At 35.0% G+C, this 19654-nt stretch overlaps 1 protein-coding gene across 4 annotated transcripts in view; it reads left to right on the plus strand.

Moving 5' to 3' along the window:
• Positions 1-19654, plus strand: part of Xirp2 (xin actin binding repeat containing 2) — a 143132-nt gene that overhangs the window by 26200 nt on the left and 97278 nt on the right. For all 4 annotated transcript variants that reach the window (XM_076569589.1, XM_042275401.2, XM_042275400.2 and 1 more), the window contains exon 2: positions 5224-5377. In XM_076569589.1, coding sequence (XP_076425704.1) covers positions 5224-5377 — 154 coding nt within the window. The remainder of the gene's footprint in view (positions 1-5223; positions 5378-19654) is intronic.

Here is a 19654-nt window from a genome sequence, read left to right on the forward strand (position 1 = left end):
GAAAGGCAAGGGAGAAATAATGTAATTATATTATAATCTCAGAAAGAAGAAGAGAGACTTTATTTGTACAGATTATAAAAGCGAGATTGTCTACCAGTTCCTAAGGACCTGCTTCCCATAGACCAAAGCCTTCTCCTGTGCCTTCTACTCATCTTCAAGTCCTCCTTCATCTTCTTCCCCTGAAACATGATGCGCCCTTCAGCTGTCACTTCCTTTGTATATTCTACAGTATCTGGAGGCCATTCTTCCTCTTGGCCATATGTCAGCTACACTATGGTTTAAAATTCCTCACAGTTGAGGTTCATTCCAATCACATGTACCAGTTTTCACCAGCTAACCACCAACTCATCATACTGCTCTCTGTCTCTCTGTCTCTGTCTGTCTGTCTGTCTGTCTGTCTGTCTGTCTCTCTCTCTCTCTCTCTCTCTCTCTCTCTCTCTCTCTCGTGTGTGTGTGTGTGTGTGTGTGTGTGTGTGTGTGTGTGTGTGTGTGTGTCTGCATGAGGATGCAGTTCTTGTGGAAGCCAGAAGAGGAGGATATCAGATCCCCTGGATCCATCAGTAAGCTGCCAATGTAGATGGTGGGATCTAAACCCAGTTCTGCACAAAATCAGTAAGGGCTCTAAATTGCTGATTCATCCCTTCAAGCCCTGTTACCACATTTTAATTAAGTCCCCATCTTTAAACAGCTATGTTGACACAGTCCTTCTCTGTCATTCAAGGTTATCTCTTATGTTGAGACACTATCATAGTCTCTGATACCTTCCACATTAGAGACTTTCTCCTCCACTCTTAACTGACATTCTTACAGTGACAACTGTATCCCAACAGTGCAACTGATCTCTAAAGTAAACATTCTCATTGTCTTTATTGCCAAATTACTTTTCCAAGAGTCACAAAATAACGCTTGTTTAAGCTCATCAAGAATATACTTGATTAATCCTTTTGTCTGTCTCCCAATCCACCTATTTTTCATTCCCTTTTTAGTTCAACTTCCATTCTATGGGGCATCATTTCAAATACTCCTCTTCATTTCAACCTAAGGTACTTTCTCCATGATCTCTCCCTCACCTTATTCATATACAGTACACATCTTCTTTCTTTTATTTCATTTCCCTTATAGAAGCCCTCCCTGGCTCAATTGAGCTATCCCTTCTCATCACTAGAGTTACAATTATGTATAATTTTACACCAAGTCATTCCACAGACTCTATAGATCATTTGACACTCCCAACTTCAAATAGACCTCCAAAGTTGTACAGTTACAGACATCCATATGTGCTCAGCCCACACTAACCCATAGCAATAAACTTGCTTCATTCTCCTCAAGTCCTAATTTCACCAAATTTTGCATCTTAACCGAAAAAAATAGTTGAATTAAGATTGCAAAAGCATTACCTTTAAACTACAACACACTCAATCAATTCATGTTCCCATTGATTTTTTTCTTCCTCTATTTCAATGACAACTTCCTGTTGCCCTCTCTTGGAGCTAAATATCTACTCACAGTTTGAGTTTCATCTCTTACTCCTTTCAGAGATTACAGGGTTGAATATTCTTTCTCATTTTCCTGTAGGCAACTCTCCATATCATTCAATTTCTCAGATTGACTCTCAACATATTTAGACTTCTCCTTCTAAAATGAAACTAAATAGAGCATCAAGATACTGTGATACCTCATCCTTTCACAATACCAAGGTGATTTCTTTCTCTGTTCTCTCCTCTCAGTCACTCCTTCAACCACCATGGTCAGTTCACTGCCCTTTTCTTTTCCCCAAAGCAATGTTGCTCAATGGTGAACATCCATGTTGCTCACCTCAGAGTTTATAAAGTTTTCATCTAATTTATCTTCTCAATAAGAGCATCATAACAGATTCTTCTCTTCTGACTTTCCACTTTCTCTACTTCTCTCTCTCCCATAACCTTTGATGTGGGCATTTTTCAAGGCTTGATTTTGTACTCACTCTTCACCAGACTCTATATGCCCTCTCTGGAGCAAACTCAATCTAATTCATTATGTCAGTAAAAACTATAAGTCAGACACTGTGTAAAGGATGTGTTCTGTTTGAAATACTCCTCAAAGTGCTGGGACTCCATCTCCAATTATCCTTCAGACATCTTGGTACCCAATTTTTGTTCTATCTTCTCTCACAAACCAGCCTTCCTATGGTATTTGACATCAATTAGTGCTATCACATCCCACTTCTTTCTATATACAGGAAAGAATAAAATTCTTCTTCCTCAGGAAAACCACTAACCTAGCTTTGCTCTGGGTTCATGCGTTGTAACTTTCAGATGAACCCATTTCTATCCACTCCATCTCCCACTCTACCCAAGACTGTCACCACTTTTCTAGAGCATAGCCGTCCCCATATACCTTTGAGTTCCGCATCTGAGGATTCAACCTGTTGGACATTTAAAAATATTTAGAAAGAAATATAATAAGAAGTAATGCAAATAAAAATAGTCTAAAAGTTTTGGTATAGTACTTATAGTAGGAATTATGTCATCTAGATGTGATTTAAAACATAGAGAAGAATGAACATAGATTTCATTCAAATGTTAAACCATTTCATATAAAGTATATGATCATCTTAAGATTTGACTTTCTTCTGGAAGGTCCTGGAATCAATTTCAAATAAGTACCAAAGGGCAGCTTCCTTCTGTGCCATAGTACATATTTTAACTCTTCTTCCACGTATATTTTGAATTTTCAATATAGCCTATTATGCAGTGGTAGCCTTCTCTCAGTAGTGAACAGTTTCACACAGGAGACTTGACAATCTTAACATGCCATGAATGAGTATGTTTGGGTGGGTGTTGCTAACATCAAAAAAATGAAAACAGAAAATGCTGCCTGCATCCTAAGCATGGAGAATATCCCTCCGATGTAAAGAATTATCCAGCTCCAAATGTTAATAGTGCCAAGGTTGACAAAATTTTCACTTACTTCCCATTTGACTAAGACCAGAAAGTCAAAATGTCCTTGGTGATCTGAAGGTCATCCAGCCTCATGTTTTCTGTCAGACTCCTGCCAACCACAATTCTATGCACTATAATTTCTCCTAAAGTCTTCTTCATTTGGAAAAGCTTCATTCATTCTTAAAAGATTGACAATAAAGCATTTTCCCTGGGGACCTATTTGCATCACTTTCTCACTAGAATAATTCCTTTGAATTGTATAATTCTATGTATCTGTAGAAAGTTTTATGTCATTTATTGTACTTTGACTCTTATCAGGATGGAAACCACAAATGTGGGTAGTATTTCTATTTTTTTTTTTACCTCAAGTAAAATAAAATTAAGATGATAGAGTTGTTGAACTTGAAATTCACTACTTAGTCCCAGAACTGGCAAGGGGCTTGGTAAGGGACCTGTAGCTACTCAGCAGCCCATGGTAGGCTTGGCTCAAAACTCTTCATTGTCAAGTGTTTCATTTATTTTTTTTCAAATAGGCATTTATGCACTTATTTAAGCACATGGAGTTTTGCTCATAATAACTCAAGTAGAGTTCAGTGCATAAAACAGATTAAAAGGGATTAATCCAGATCATTGCTTTGATTAAAGACAGCTCAGTACAATCTCATCTAAGATACTTTTTTTACTATTTATCATGGCCCTGAAGAATATAGATCAGAATAACAGGGTATGGTGACTGAGACTCAGATGTAGGCCCGCTACATTAACATGTGAAATATCAATGGCATTCTTTAACCTCAGTGTATGACACAATCTACCGCAAATTCCAAATTGAAAATATCAGGAGTGTATAAATCACTTTCATCCCTGACTTAAACAATGTCACCAAATCACATTTTTGTGTTTCTACATGAACTTAATATTATTCTTTCAAGTCATCAATCTTAGTCCATAGACCATGTTCATGTTTCAATCCTTTTTCAAATCATAACTTTTTTTCTGATCAAGAATATCCTTTTGGGGGTATTCATTTTCATTTTGACATGGCTGGCATCTGCTTCAGCATTATGCATCAATACAAGCTCATAACATTTGGATATTTAATAATTCATGGAAGCACTATTATTAAGAGCAATGCTTTGAAAAATATAAACCTCTTTTCCTGGTTTCTTCTGTAATTGATTTAGTCCACTTAAAGGCCACATTAATAAAGCCTATATATTACATATTTTGGGAGTATTTAATAATGAAATAGCTGTTATATAGATATATGATTAGAAAACATACTAACACATTGTTTTTCCAGGTGTCTTGCTTTTCCTAACCATGGAATTAAAATTAAAAATTTATCTATCTGGGAAATGTTTTAAAATTTTCCAACTTGACTCTTCCAGGACAACGTTTTAAAAGTAAAGGGCAGTTACAGAATTGTTTGAATGCCTATTGTTTAGAAATATAGCCACTATTTCAAACATTTAAAATTTATAAGTAGCTATTAAAATATTTTAAGTGTATTAATTGATTTAAATTATATAATTTTGTATTATTTTTAATAATCACATAGTTTCTAAATTACATAATTTAAAATTACATAATTTCTTGAACTGTCTTTATTCATTTCCCATCTTTTATAATATTAATTCAAGTTATTTAGTATTATGGGCTTGGTATGTTTGCTTATATTACTCAATCTATAAAATGTGGAATGCTAGACTCTATGTTTAAATATTTTTGCCTTTTTCTTTGGGAATCTTTTATCACTGCTACTTGATTACTATCTGAAAGAAGCAATTTTATAATCTTTCTGAACTGACAAACTGTACTCACTATATGGTAGTTGAATGTGTTTGTAATTTGGGAGCTCTGTAATTGCTAAGATTATCATTATAGGGTGAGCATGACATTAAAAAAAACTCATTTCCTTCTGTCTTTAGCATATAATTTTGATATATGGCTATTTTCTGAAAGTCTCTCATTGACATTTCTCAGACCCAGGAAGTTGCATCTATTAACATATATTACGCTGTATTGTGACCCTTATTTTCACTTTATGAGAAGGAGAGAACACATACATAAAAGAAAAGCTAATTCAGAAGTGGAACCCAGGGCAGAGAAGTAGCTAAGCGTCAGATGTGTGTTTGCAGTTCTTGGCAAAGTTATCAAAATTTTCCCCAAAGCATATTGGAAAACATCACTCATGCTACAAATCCCTCTTTCCCTCATTCCCGCTTTCTAAACCTCTGAAAACCACAGCTGTTCCCCACTGATAGCTTTTAAAATGTATGCCTTTAATGTTTCCTAACAGGAAGTGGAAATTGGACGAAGTCTGTGTTCACCAACATTTAGGAGTCATCCTGAGAGCCAGGCAGATGATTCTGCGAAAGATTCAGACCTGACAAGTGAAGAAACATCTCTGCACAAGATGTCACCCAAGAGTGGCCATAGCCACAGTGTTGAAGGTTAGCACAAATATCTTGATATGTTTTCTGATATTCAACTCTGCAAAATGAGAGCTTGATAAAGGAGATATAAAAGTGTTTCAAATAAAATTTATCAAGAAAAATGATGAAAACATAGAATTAAAACATAACTTAGGGATAAGCCGCACTATATGCTTATGCTTCAATATCCATTGAAATGTATTTTTCAAGTCAACATTTTATTTTCAATATTAGGCTTTGAAACCATGAATTTTACCATTATCTGGCTTTTCCTTTTGTGAAAATATAAAAATCACATTTTTTTCCTCTAGGTTATAAAAAGGTAAAATATATGTAACTGTAAGTGCAAAATAAAACAGTAAATAACAATGTCCTGAGTATCTTTTCCAGACAACTAGATTAAATATGCCTAATGAACTTGGAATAAAAAGAGAGATGACATTGTCACATTGTAGGAGAAGAACACATAAATTTGGTAAATGATTTACAAATGCTATTAAATATTAGTAGCTCATATGTTAGCAATTGAACTACTAATATATTTTTAACAATGATAATAATTTATTTAAAAGTACAGTTGTCATTTATCAGTTATGATGAGATTTGTTCTGGATTTTTTTCAGCCTTAAATCTATAATCCGCAGTAATCCATACTGTGGGTTTTATGCTAGTTATTGAAAAATCATAATTATTTTTGCTTTGAGTCTGACAACTGGAATATGTATAGCAAACTGTCACATTTCCAGCTGCCATGAGCAACAGAGACTAGTCTATGGAATGTTCCACTTTATAGTTTGGGGAAAGCTTGACAGTCTTTGCTTGAAAGCCTTTCTCTTTAAAAAATGTTTTTTGTGGGTCACTCTATAAGCATCATCTAGAATGCTATTAGAGATGCAGAATTCTTGGGTACACAATAGTCCTACACGATCTTGAGTGGTTCTCGTACACATTAAATCTTAAAAAGCTGTATTTTGTGACAGTACAGGCTGATCTTTAGGGTAATTTACATATGGCTCAGCCCATTATGTTTCCATTTAGTTTAAGTATGTAATTTAGAGTGGGCAGTGGGTGTGGGAAGAGTAAAGGGAGGTTTGCTAATGATGGATGGGTCTTTAAATGCATACAAATTGGTATCTCTATCTCTATTCATTTTAAGTTCATTTTGGTATACCCAAGTGATATCCTAATTCAATTAAATATCAACCTTTAAGACTTTCCTCCTAGTATATTTAGCCTGTGATTAAACTTAATCTGCACTAGGTTGAATGCAAGTGAAAGACACAAAAATAGATTAGCAAAGGTTCAAAAAAGAAGTTTTTGGGGAGTGGGGCAGGTTCTGCTATTGCTAGCCTATGGAGATATTAGCATGGGAGGGAAAACTGAGGCTGACTGGCGATGGAAATTATGAGACCATCAACTCTGTCAACTCTGCTCACTCCATCTGCTCACCATTGTGTTCTTCCCAAGCAAAGGCTTTCAATAATTTCATGATTTTATAACCTTAGAGATGGCACTATGCAGGGTTTTATTTGTTGTCAAGCATGACAAATTTGCTTTTTAGTATATTTTATTAGTTCTTCAAGGATTTCATAAAAGATGTTTGATCCCTGTCCTGCAATTCCTGCCAGATCCACTCTCCTTCCTACCATACCCAGCTTGTGTCCTTTCTTTTCTTTTCTTCTTTCTTTTCTTTTTTTTTTTTTGATCCCATGAAGTCCAATTTGCACTGCCTAAATATTCTTGGATGTGTGGCCTTCTGCTAGAGTGTAGTTAACTTTCTAGAGGCTACACTCTTAAAAGAATCTCCACGCCCCAGAAGCTATCAGTTGCCAATAGCTATCTATCTAGGAGTGATACTTCAGGCCCAGTTCCCACGGCATGCTGGGGTTTGAGATCATAACAAGTTTTGTGTTAAAATTTCAAATATATTGAAATATCAAGAACTAAACATTAAAACCCAAAGAGTTTAAAATGTAATAAGAGTAAACACTGATAATTTTGATTTTATTTTATTGGTGCTACTATTTTTTAAATAAAGAACTTTCTTTCATTATGACTTCCTTTGAATACTTCCCTGGTGTCTATAAATCTGACTCTGATGTCATAGTTATAAATTGTTTTAATATTTAACTCATTTTATATTGATTAGCACTACTAAGATGCATAAAACCTACATGATTATAGTCTATAGTCAATGCTTCCCTGATGTAAAGAGTTGTTTTATTCCAAGCACATAAACATATTTGCCTGAATAGTATGAAAATGGACACTTTCCAGAGTTTGACTGTGTGACTTACTCTAAAGCAGCTGTTTTCAACCTGGGGCTTGCAACCCCTTTGTGGATCAAACAACCCTCTTACAGGGGTCACATGTCAGATATCCTGCATATCAAATATTTACCTTATGAGTCATAACAGTAGAAAAATTAAAGTAGAAATGAAATAATTTTATGGTGGGGGTCACTACAACATGAGGAACTGTATTAAAGAGGCACAACATTAGGAAGGCTGAGAACCACTGCTCTAAAGTGTTCAGAAACTATTTAAGCATGTAAGTAATTAGGCATAAAGATATCATGGTTAATTCAGTACTTACTTATTATTCTTTCATAAACTTTTGTAATTTTAGTTGCATAATTATATGCATATATGTGTATACTTGCAACACAAGAATGATATTGAATACCTGTAACTTACAGTTTTAAATTTTAGTAAACAATTACATTAATAACTCCATCACAGAATGATCAGTGCTTGTTGGATTAATTCCAAACATCTACAGGTCCTGAGAAGCACAGATATGTACTTATTCACTACCCTCAATTTCTATGCTTAATAATGTCCTCCTGGATTCCTAGAATGTATTTCATTTCCTTCACCAACTGTTCAGTTTGTTCCACTTTCCTCACTTACGTACTAAGGCAAAGCAAAGCATTTGTGTTGGTACATTCTATTAACACTTTCTCTGAGGCAGACTCTATCAGCTAGTTTTTGTAATGCCTCTCAGAAGATTTAACAATATATTTTAAACAAATAACTTGAAAAATCTGTAGTTTGATGAATTTGGACAAATATATAGATATGGGAGAAAAACAATTAGAATGAATTCTTTCGATTGTATAGAAATAACATGCATTTTCTTTTTATTCGTGAGATTATAATATAAACATTTTTCTCTTCCTTTCCTCCCTTCAAACTCTCCCATATATGCATACTTTCTCTCTTTCAAATTCATGGCCTCTTTGGTTTTTAATTGTTGTTACATGCAAATATATAATATACTAAGTATGTGTGTGTATAAATCCATACATGTAAACAAACCTTTGTAATTATAATTATGTAATTATATATAAGTATACTTATAACACAAGTGTGATATTGGATACCTGATATCTTATAGTTTTAAATTTTAGTAAGCAATGTAATTGATAACTCCAGCCCAGAGTGACATATATGTATATTATGGGTTGTTCTTCTTTTGTGTGTGTGTGTATAAAACCTGATCAGTATACATAATATTATTCCTATACATGTTTTTAGAGCTCATCATTTGGTACTTGATAACCAATTGTGTGCTCTTCCCTGGGGAAGGTTATTTCTCTGACTCCCAGCATTCCTTAGTTGCCCCTAATTCTTTGTGCAGGGTTAAGTTCTTTTGAGCTTTTGGTCCTATACACTTCGGCGTGTCTATTGGTGTCATTCTTGTCCAGCTCACATTTGGGAAGCCATTTTGGTGAGGCATTATGAGAGTAGCTTCTGATATTACTAGAAGATACAATCTCACAGCAAAATTCTTGGTCCTCTGGTTCTTAAATTCTTTCTATCCCCTCTTCTGCATGTCCCTGAGCCTTCAGTACAGGAGTGTAGATGAATTTCTAACATGTTCTTATAAAATAAAAAAACAAAACAAAACATGGAGCCGGAAATTTGGTGTGAAGCCTTAGAGAGATCATGGAAATATGGAAAGCCAACAGCTAACCTCACCTTACCAGCTCCACAGCTTCCAAGGAGATAGTGACTTCCTGTCTGCCCAGGCTTATATGCCTTGCCTTTCTGCCTTCCCATTGGCTCTTAACCCAGCTACAGCATTTCATCTTCCTACACATCTCTGTCACTGTCTGTCTGTCTATATAGACCTCCAGGTCTCTATGGTTGGTACTGGGATAAAGGCCTGTGTCACTACACTTGGCTGTGTTCCCTAGTATGGCCTTGAACACACAGAGATCCTGCCTGCTAAAGGATTAAGGGCATGTGCTGCCTGACTTCTTTGTTTATTTAAAATGGCTGGCCTTTTCCCCCCTGATCTCCAGGCAAGCTTTATTTATTAACGCACAAATAAAATATCACCACATAGGAATATTTTCTAAATGTGTCTATTCATTGGATCTCTGCTCCACAATATTACATCTTGATTGCATGTGGCTTTCTGTAGTAGTCTCTGTCTGTTGTAAAGAGAAAAAAATTAAACATTTTTTTTTTTTTGTTTTTCGAGACAGGGTTTCTCTGTGTAGCTTTGCACCTTTTCCTGGAACTCACTTGGTAGTCCAGGCTAGCCTCCCGGCTCTGCCTCCCGAGTGCTGGGATTAAAGGAGTGCACCACCACCACCCGGCTAATTAAACATCTTTAATAAAACTTTCTAAAACCCAAAGTGCTTCACATTTCAAATTTTCAAGTGACCAAACACACATTTATTGTTTACTTTTCTGTCTCTAATTAATGAACATAGTCAACAAATATATAGTACTATATTGAGTACTATATGATAGATACTATGAGGGCTGGAGAGATGGCTCAGCCGTTAAAGGCTATGCTCACAACCAAAAATATGATAGGTACTATGCTATCTTTTATTTTTGTTTGACAATGTTATTGATTTACATAATGAATTTTCACCCTTTTCATCCTCTAGTCAATCCCTCATGTCCCTCTGTCTCCTGCTGAAACCCTTCTGAAGAAATTTACCTCCTCCTCTGTCTTCTTTTCATGTATGACCCATTAACTTTAATTAGCATTTCTTACCTGAGTGTGGATAGAAAGTTATTTTCTGGAGTAGGGGGAAATTATCCATGACTCCAGGATTGAATAAAATGTCATTCCTCTATCAACCATTATTGACAGCCAATAGCCCAGGGATGGGTGAGACTTCATGGATCCTTCTCCCATCCATTGAGTGCCACAGTTGCTTGTTCTCTGGGCAGACAGGAAAAATATCCCAATTCGGTCACCAATGAGAGCAAAGCAACAATTCCAACCAAGTGTATCTTAATGAAATAGTGACATTACTGGGTTTACTTATAGGAAAACATGAATGACTCAAAAAGCAGCATTACTAAAACCCACACCAGTACACATGAAGACTCACAAAGCTGGATCCCTGGAGGCCCTGGTCCAGTTTTCAGGCCTTTCCACCAAAGAGGTTCCTTTCTCCCATCCATGGTTTACTGCTTATTTAAACATAAATTGGGGCCTCATTAGTCTTGTAAGTTCAGTGAGCTTTCTGAAACTTGTGAGTTTCATTCCCTTAAAGAGTCTTTAAAGTTTCCTTCTTTGATCTAGGCAGCAATATTTTAATTTGGAGGAAATATCTCTACAGCAGATACTATAAGTGGAAGATTCCACAACTAACCTCATGAAATCGTTGAAAATGCTTTGTAAAACTATTTTCAAAAGTGTGTATAAAAATGTATATGAAACATAAAGACTTTTCTGCCTAAATTTTGGTCCTATATCTAAGATGTCTCATTATGTACTTGCAAATGTTTTAAAATCTTGGAGAATATTCCCTAATTCATAGCACTTGTAGTCTCTAGAATTTCAACAAGGGTACATAACCTTTATTGTGATAATATAAAAATCTGTGTAGACTATCCTTTAGATGCCTTCAACTTGCAAGTAGAACAGTACATAGTGCAAGTCTAAAAACTAAAATTTTATCTGTCTATATGTAGAACAAAAATGATTCTATAGTTTTACTGATAGAAGTGGGTAATGGTGGCATGCTCCCTGGGAGACTGACAGAAAAGTATCACATGGGCCCAGACATTTTAGCCTAGCTTAGAAAATGTCAGAAAATGACCATTTAAGAGTCAAGTATTTATCAAACAAAACTCTCTAAATCAAATGATACTCCAAATAACATGGGTAATTAAATAATCCTTATCAAGCTTATATTATCTGGCATTATTTATATGACAATTTCTTGCTTTTTACTTTTATTCTTTAAATCATAGTTTTAACTTTAATCTTCTAAATCATTGGTGTGAAATGCTGACAGTTAAAATATATATTCAAAGCCACTAACTCGGGACTTTTTTTTTTACAAGCCTTGGGAATTACCTGCTGCATTTCTTTTTATTCTGCTTCATTACAGCTAAACTCATCTTTATTCCTATAATTGCCATTCATCTCTGAATGATTTTGCAAAATGAATACTTTGTTCTTGCCAATTTTATTCTACTTTTTAAATAGTGGGATTCTTCTAGATATTAATATTTCTAAGACATTTAAACACAGGTTTTTATTTTGTATCTTGTTTTTCCTTAAAAAAACATACATTTTATAGTAATGCTGATTAATAAAAATTTACTAAGCAATTATAAGAATAATGTTTTATTTCTTTGTTGGTGGCAACTGCTTGTCAAGTAGCTATGATGCCTTTGAAAAGTAGGTCATACCCAGATCCCTTATGAAACCTATTGACCTTCCTAGTGAGAGTGTATGATCAGCATTGTTAGAGGTCAATGTATTTCCAAGGAACTCACTGTCCATCATCCCAAATGAAGTCAGTAAGGTGATAGTTATTCATCTCATTTCCTTTGCATGAAAATGTGTATTTAAAATTTGTATGCAGGACTCCTGGAGCTCGGCCTGGTACTTTTCTCATGATGGGGAAACCTCCAGAGACAACCAAACCAAACTATTGGGAGCTCATAAATTTTAGACCAACAGCTGTGGAGCCTCTATGGGACTGGACTAAGCCCTCTGCATAAGCAAGACAGTTGTGTATCTTGGTCTGCTTAAGGGACCCCCTAGCAATAGGATTAGGATCCATCCCTGGTACATGAGCTGGCTTTTTGGAGTCCACTACCTATAGTGGGATGCCTTGCACAGCCTTGATATAGGTGGAGAGGCCTGGTCCTGCCTCTACTGAATGTACCAGGCTCTGCTGATTCCCCATGGGAAGCCTTACCTTATCAGAGGAGGGAATAGGGAATGGGTTGTGGGGAGTGGGGAGGCTGGTGGGTGGGAGAAGGAAAGAGAGAGAGATCTGTGGTTGATATATAAAATGAAAAATATTGTATGCAGGTAAGTAGACAGAGAACTCATCAGTAACATGGATAAATAAGTAGCAGCAATCCATATATTAAAATGCTGCTTATAGTACTGCTGATGATAGTCTCTTCCCTATAGTATTTTCTAATTCTAAAGTCAAGAAAAGAGAGCTTTCTCTGAGTTCCATTTGCAAAGCACCAAAACCCAATGGCTTTATCATAGGAAGAAATACCCATTGTCAGCCTTTGCATTTCTCTGTAGCACCAATTCTACGGCTTATTGACTTGATTATGTGACTCTGTGTGGATCAGAAAGGAAACCACTTCCTAAATACTGAAAGTCAAAACAAAGTTAAATGAAAGTGAGTAGTAGGATATGTGAAAATTAATAACCACACCTTTATTAAAAAGACTTCAGTTGGAAACATAAATAAATCAGACATGATAGAGTCATAGAGCAGCTTCAGGTGAAGACCACTGGCAACATTGTTCAGTGCTGACTGATTTCTCTCCTCTCAAAAACACCCAGAGAACAGGCTTTGAGACACCATTTCTGAATATAGTGTATTTGATCCAACACCCACCCCACACTTATTTCATACTTATTTCATACTTATGTTCCTTAACCCCTCAGCTTTTATTGAAAATCTCAGGTAGTTTCCTGTCTTTTAAAATCCACATCATATATATTTCAGTAAAAAAAAAATTGTACATGGGTCATGCAAAGTAAAGATTATTTTTTTCTTATTAGTAATCACATTCAGTTGCTTTGCTTGGCCACTTGTGTTTATTTCCCTCTTTCCTTTTTTCCTTTTTGGTGGTTCTGAAGATGGAATCCAGGGTCCCAGGCATGACAGACAGCAGTCTATATCCCAAGCCCTCTTAGTGCTTTCTTAAAATGGACTCACCAGAAGTTTTTCACTAATTTCCCTATGTACTTTTTAGTTACTCTCAGACATAGTGAGTGAGTAAATGCAAAGTTCAGAGTGAAATCATGGACCCAGTCAGAAGGAATAGCTGAGAGTTGGCTATTCCTAGCAATAGGTAATGAAAGGACTATTCATGAAGTATTCACATGGTAACTACAAGTCAGTACTTTGGAATGCTGGAAAGTGTCCACTGGTTAATAATCAAAACCCAGGAACTCATTCTGAGCATGTGCATGGTCATACTTAATTTTAAAGTATGATGCTATCACAACAGGAAACACCCATAAATATCTCTTGAAACCATTCATGCTTAAAGTTACAAAAAGCTAAATATATCTTCAATATTCTGGTGGAAGAATATAAAAATTAAACATTTATTTCACAAAATGATTTAAGCATGGCATCACTTGTCCACTCACTGACCGCTCACTAAATAAACATTTTCAGTATCTATATATGCCAGGTACTGTGCTAGGTGTTTGGAATATGAATGACTAAAACAGAAAATGAATGAAAGTAAACCCCCTTTTATATAACTTATACTTTAACAGTAGAGCAGACACAATGGATAACAGCAATAAGAAAAAATGATATATCAGAATGATAGTAATAAAAAGAAAGGAAGCTAGGAGCAAGGGAAAGAGGCAGCATTAAAATTAGGACGTGGTAGCCGGGCGGTGGTGGCGCATGCCTTTAATCCCAGCACTCAGGAGGCAGAGGCAGGTGGATCTCTGTGAGTTCGAGGCCAGCCTGGGCTACCAAGTGAGTCCCAGGAAAGGCGCAAAGCTACACAGAGAAACCCTGTCTCGAAAAACAAAACAAAAACAACAACAACAAAAAAATTACGACGTGGTAATCAGCCACAGTGAAAAATGACATTTCATCAATGGCTTAAATAAAATATTTTGGTTTTGTTCAATTAAAGAACAGGTGACTTCATATGTTGTTGAAAACAAATATACCCAGTGAAATTGGAAGAAAAGCCTGAGCAATCACTTCCCTAAAATCGGATTGAGTTTATTCTTGGGTTCTTTGCAGTCACTTGAGATTAGAGCAAACATACAGCTATAGGATCCTTATAGCAACCCCTATCCCCAGCGCCAAGTGTGGGAAACTCTTCCTTCCTTGGTTTTCAACTCTGCATCATGAACTACGGGGTATTGTTTAGTTCTGCCCTAGAATGAAGCCACTGAGCTAGGGCAGCACAGAGCAAGGATTTCAGTCTGAATCATCAAGCTGGCTGAAGACTTGGAAGCCACACTTGGGAACCACAGCAGGGTTGGTTATTCTAGGCATGCTTACATGGGAATTTCATTGCATAATAGTTTTGAAATTAGAATGTCAGTACAAAGGTGAAACTTAAGATGTCTGCATCTTAAAGTGAATTCATGACTCCATGTGATTACCCAGACTGGCGTGGTTTACGTGACTATCAGTGTTCCAAAATAACACAACAGAAGAGGTAATTGATCTACACAGAGAAGTGCAAGGAGAGATATTAATGATTCAAACCTCGCAAGACTAAGTTTAAGAGAAGAAATCATAAATAAAAGAAAGGAAGTCCAGTAGTGAAGATTAGGAAATGTAAAAAAAAAAAAAAAAAATGCTACTCTGATGTAATTAGTTTTGAAAGGATGCAAAGTATGACATGGAAGGAGGGAAGGATGAATAATGAAGTAATAACATACAAAAACACAAACTAAAGAAGGAATGTAAAAGTAACTAAAAGATAAGGTCTTTCTGCAAAGCTTTAGAGAAGCAGTTAGAATCCAGTTACTAAAAAATTGTGGTCACATTCTAGTGGTACACACCTGCAACTCCAGGCCTCAGGAAGTGTAGGCAAGAGGATCAGGAGGTAAGGTCATCCTCCTGCACTTCTCGTGAAGATTGAGGCTATGCTAGGATAGAAAAGAAGGGGGAAAACATAAATGAAATGGAAAGAAAAGAAATATTATTAAAGACAAATAACAAGCACCAGCCATAAACTTAGCAAACATTTACAGAGTGTGTACTCTGAACCTGCCTCTTAGTACTGGGATGGTAAATATTTGCAGGCTGTATCCATGAGCAGTTTATCTCTTAAGCAAACTTTCAAATGCATAGAAAACAAGTAGCAGATAATATACACCATGGAGGGCAATAGGAAGCACACTACTATGCCTGGACTCAGAGACATTTTAGGAGAATATTAACTGGGGAAAGGTACACTTGTCCTTGAAATGTGAGTGAGAGCCAGTGAAGAAGAGGAAGAAAGGATTTGTGAGGAGAAGAAGAAATAGGAAAAGGAAAAAAGAATTCTAGATACAGAGTGATGGAGGGGCATCAAATACACGGAAATGGGAGAAATAGGAACCCTTCCATATGTCTCAGACTTAATGGCTCATTTCAATAAATATTCATGTATCCTAATGAGCTACAGCCAGGGTGGGCACTGGATTCTAAGCTGAAGGTGAAATAATTAAGGCTGAGGTTAATTATCCTCCGCTTCTAAGTGAAGAATACGGAACTGAGTGAAATGAGAATTACTCTATCTTGAAATTTTTCTAAGTTGATCATAATGTACATTGACATATTTTAATAATTTTTAAGAATTGGAGAGGACTATTTTGGCTATTTTTCATCACAGCTAAAAATGCTACTGCTGTAGAAACAGCCTTCAATCTGAGGCATTTCAGATATGAAGAGTGGGAAAAATTGTTACATGTGTTTGCTAATTAAAAATGTTGATTTATAAATTCAATTGCAAAAACTTTGAGGTTTTAAAAAGTATTTTCCAAAGTTAAGTCAGGTAGTTTATTTTAAATACCTATTTTCTCAATCAGTATATTAACATCTAGTATTTGATTTTAAAAAAAATCATGAGCACACAAATGATAGGGCATGAACCTTCCTTTGTGTGAAGTTACATTTACAAAGTCATGCACTTGTACATCTATAAATATGGGACAGAGCTAAAATAATATCCTATGAATAAATTCTGCATGTCATAGCTATGATTCTTCATTTAGAATTTCCAAGGTGATGAAACAGTGTATGAGCACTCAGAAGGGTACAGGAAGTTCTAAGCAGAGGCACTTAGAACTTCATGAACAATAGCACAAAATCTCAATATTGCTGTGACAGGAAGCCATGTCCACAAACTTAACATCACCTTTAAAAAATGAATATTTTGTCAAATGGAATTGGAAGCTTGTTCAGTTAGTAGTTTATTTGCCCTAATATTTCACTTCTTATTACCCAAGATAGTTTCGGACTGATTACTGGCTACATGTTTAATTCACAGAAACATGACAGGACCACCAATTTTTGTAATTATCGAGGAAGAACTTGACAAATCACCTTCAAACTCATTCTGTGTCAATGCTTCACAACACTAAGAATCGTTATTTCAATGTCTTCACTGGCCAGCCCTAATAATTCTGTATTTCTCTTTCAGAAGATAATATCACACTCTACAGTCCATAGCTTTACATGGTATTCAATATCGAGAAATAATAAATTTTAGTATCTTCTCCCAATTTCACATGGAATAATTTAGATTAAAATTTAGGAAAGGAATAAAAGGTCATATAACTATACATTTTAATTAATAAATTTGAGAGTTCTGGTGAGTGTAAATAGATATGTTTTAAATTGAAAGGCTTTAACTTGATTTTTTTGTGCTAAAATTTTGGTAATCCTTATCCTCACATATAGCAACAAGCTATCTTATATTTATTTATTTTTGATATTTTATAATGATGCTATTCCATAGAGTGATCTATCTGTCCTGGTAAACCACTTCCAAATAGCTGTTTTTCTAACAGGAAGATAGTTAAAACTGTGGGAAATTATGTTTTGAGTATTTGCAGGAATAAATCTTACTTAAAACAGTAAGTTGACACTGTTACTGTATTTTCAGGAAACAAATAGACAAAATCAAACCAAAATTTAGAGAATAGCAATTTTAAAAGTAATCAAGAAACTATAGTTTTCAACAGGCCCGGCTTTCAATCTCAAAATACACAAAACAAATTAAAAGATTCACAGAATTACAAAAATTGTGTAGCAGAATAATCAAAATGTTTTAGATATATGTTTAATAAATATCAGTTCAAGCAATGGAAGCAAGCATATAAATTCCTCAAGGAACATAACAAATCATTCTAATGTTTTGATCCCACAGTGATGGAAGCTAACAACATGTTAGGATACCAACTCCCAACCTGAGGTTGTGCCAGAACCATCTGGAAGCCTGTTGTGTTCACTTCAATTTCTGACGACGTAGAGTACTAGGTATTAAATTACATCCAAAACTGTGCATTTCTCTCAAGTCTAAGATGGCAGTTTGCTGGCCTCGGCTAGTTTAAGAACTATTATTCAGGGCTATAAGGAAAATCTCAAGTATTTCAATTAGATGATCTCATACAGAGCATATAGTAATTAAATAAGATAGAAAATGCTTACTATAAAATACATTTTCAAAGCTTTAAAAATGTCTCTTTCCTGAAAATGACATGGCTTATACTTTCTGAAATTGTTATTAAGTACCAAAATATTAATTAATGTTTGTACAGCTAATTAGTAGAGGGCATTTTTTGAGAAATATTTGGAGATAGAATAAAAGTACAAACCTACGGAGACAGGAAGTATAGAAGCTGTCTATTTCTCTGTTTATATTAATAGCTAGAATTTTGATTTCAAAGACGAATGCATGAAATTGATTTAGGATACTAGGCTCAAAGCACATATAGAATGAGGAGCTGGATCAGTAGCAAGTTACAGAGCTGAAAGTGCAATAGGCTATGCATGAATCAGAAGGTAGACTAAACATATGGTTGCCTCAAGCATTCTGCTGGAATAAAGAAAATAATTTTATCTGTAAGTAATTCTTGAAGCAAGGAGTCATGGCTCCCAACCAAACCCTATCCAAATTTGAGGTCTTGGAGATACATCAAAACCATACCTCCACTCCTGAATTTGCAGTTAATCCTGTACACTGATGAAAACAGCACAATAGTAAATTTCTCTGGAGGAATAAAACTAAAGTCCCATAATATCCCTGAGATTAGTAATTGGAACTTATAGAAAGCAAAATAACTTCTCTTTGATTATACACAAAATTTGTTTCATGTGGTTTTAAAGTTAAATCTAAAAACTCAAACCTCCACACTGTAAGAAATAATTGGAAAAAAAGGCAAAATAATGTTGTGCTTCATAGAGCATTTATAAGGAACACTAGAAAAAGAAACTCCAAAGTCTTGATATAAGAATAAATTATCATAAATGCATTAAACTTCTGCTCCATAAACAATATATTAACTAATATTAAAAGACTAGAAAAATAGAAAGAATAAGTTCACAATACTCCTAACTATCAGCATATTAATATGTTCCTATCAGAAATAGAATCAAATATAAAATTGGGCAATGATGAAGAACCAAAGTAAATTAGAAACAGATAAAAATCATATGAAATGTGAATATCACTATTAATAATTAAGGCAATAAACATTATCATAAAACTCAGACACAAACTTTCTTATTTGAAAAGCAAAGACAATGGCGTGTCTAACAATGTGTGGCTGTGGAATGTATAAAGATAGGTGCTTATACTAGAACAAAAATAGTATAATCTCTTGGGAGATATTAGTTTAATTAACATTCAAAATGTCATTCAGTTGCACATCAACTTTTATCTTTTTAGCTAAAAGAAAGACTGCACCTGAGTATAATATTAATAATGCAGGATATATATTATACCACTGATTTTTATGAAGAAAGGTTAATACAGCCTATATATCTATCATATCTTAGAGGGACTGGATAAATTGGCTTATCAATTATAATGAAATATTCTACCTATTTAAAAACAATGACAATGTTCAGCTGGTATAACACAGAAATTTTCTAAGACGTGTTAACTTAGTGTGTTCTTTTAATGTTGTGTAGAAAGAATTAATTTTATCTGTTTTACTTAGGTGATTATATGTGTACCTTCATCCCATATTATTCCTCCTGGATTTTCTCCATTTTATCAAGACAAACCATAAAATACATATCTTTTCCCCAGGTATTGAGGTTTTTATTTCCTTACAATGTTTCTGTTTCCCAAA

Source organism: Peromyscus maniculatus, chromosome 4, assembly GCF_049852395.1.
Source record: "Peromyscus maniculatus bairdii isolate BWxNUB_F1_BW_parent chromosome 4, HU_Pman_BW_mat_3.1, whole genome shotgun sequence".
Lineage (NCBI taxonomy): Eukaryota > Metazoa > Chordata > Mammalia > Rodentia > Cricetidae > Peromyscus > Peromyscus maniculatus.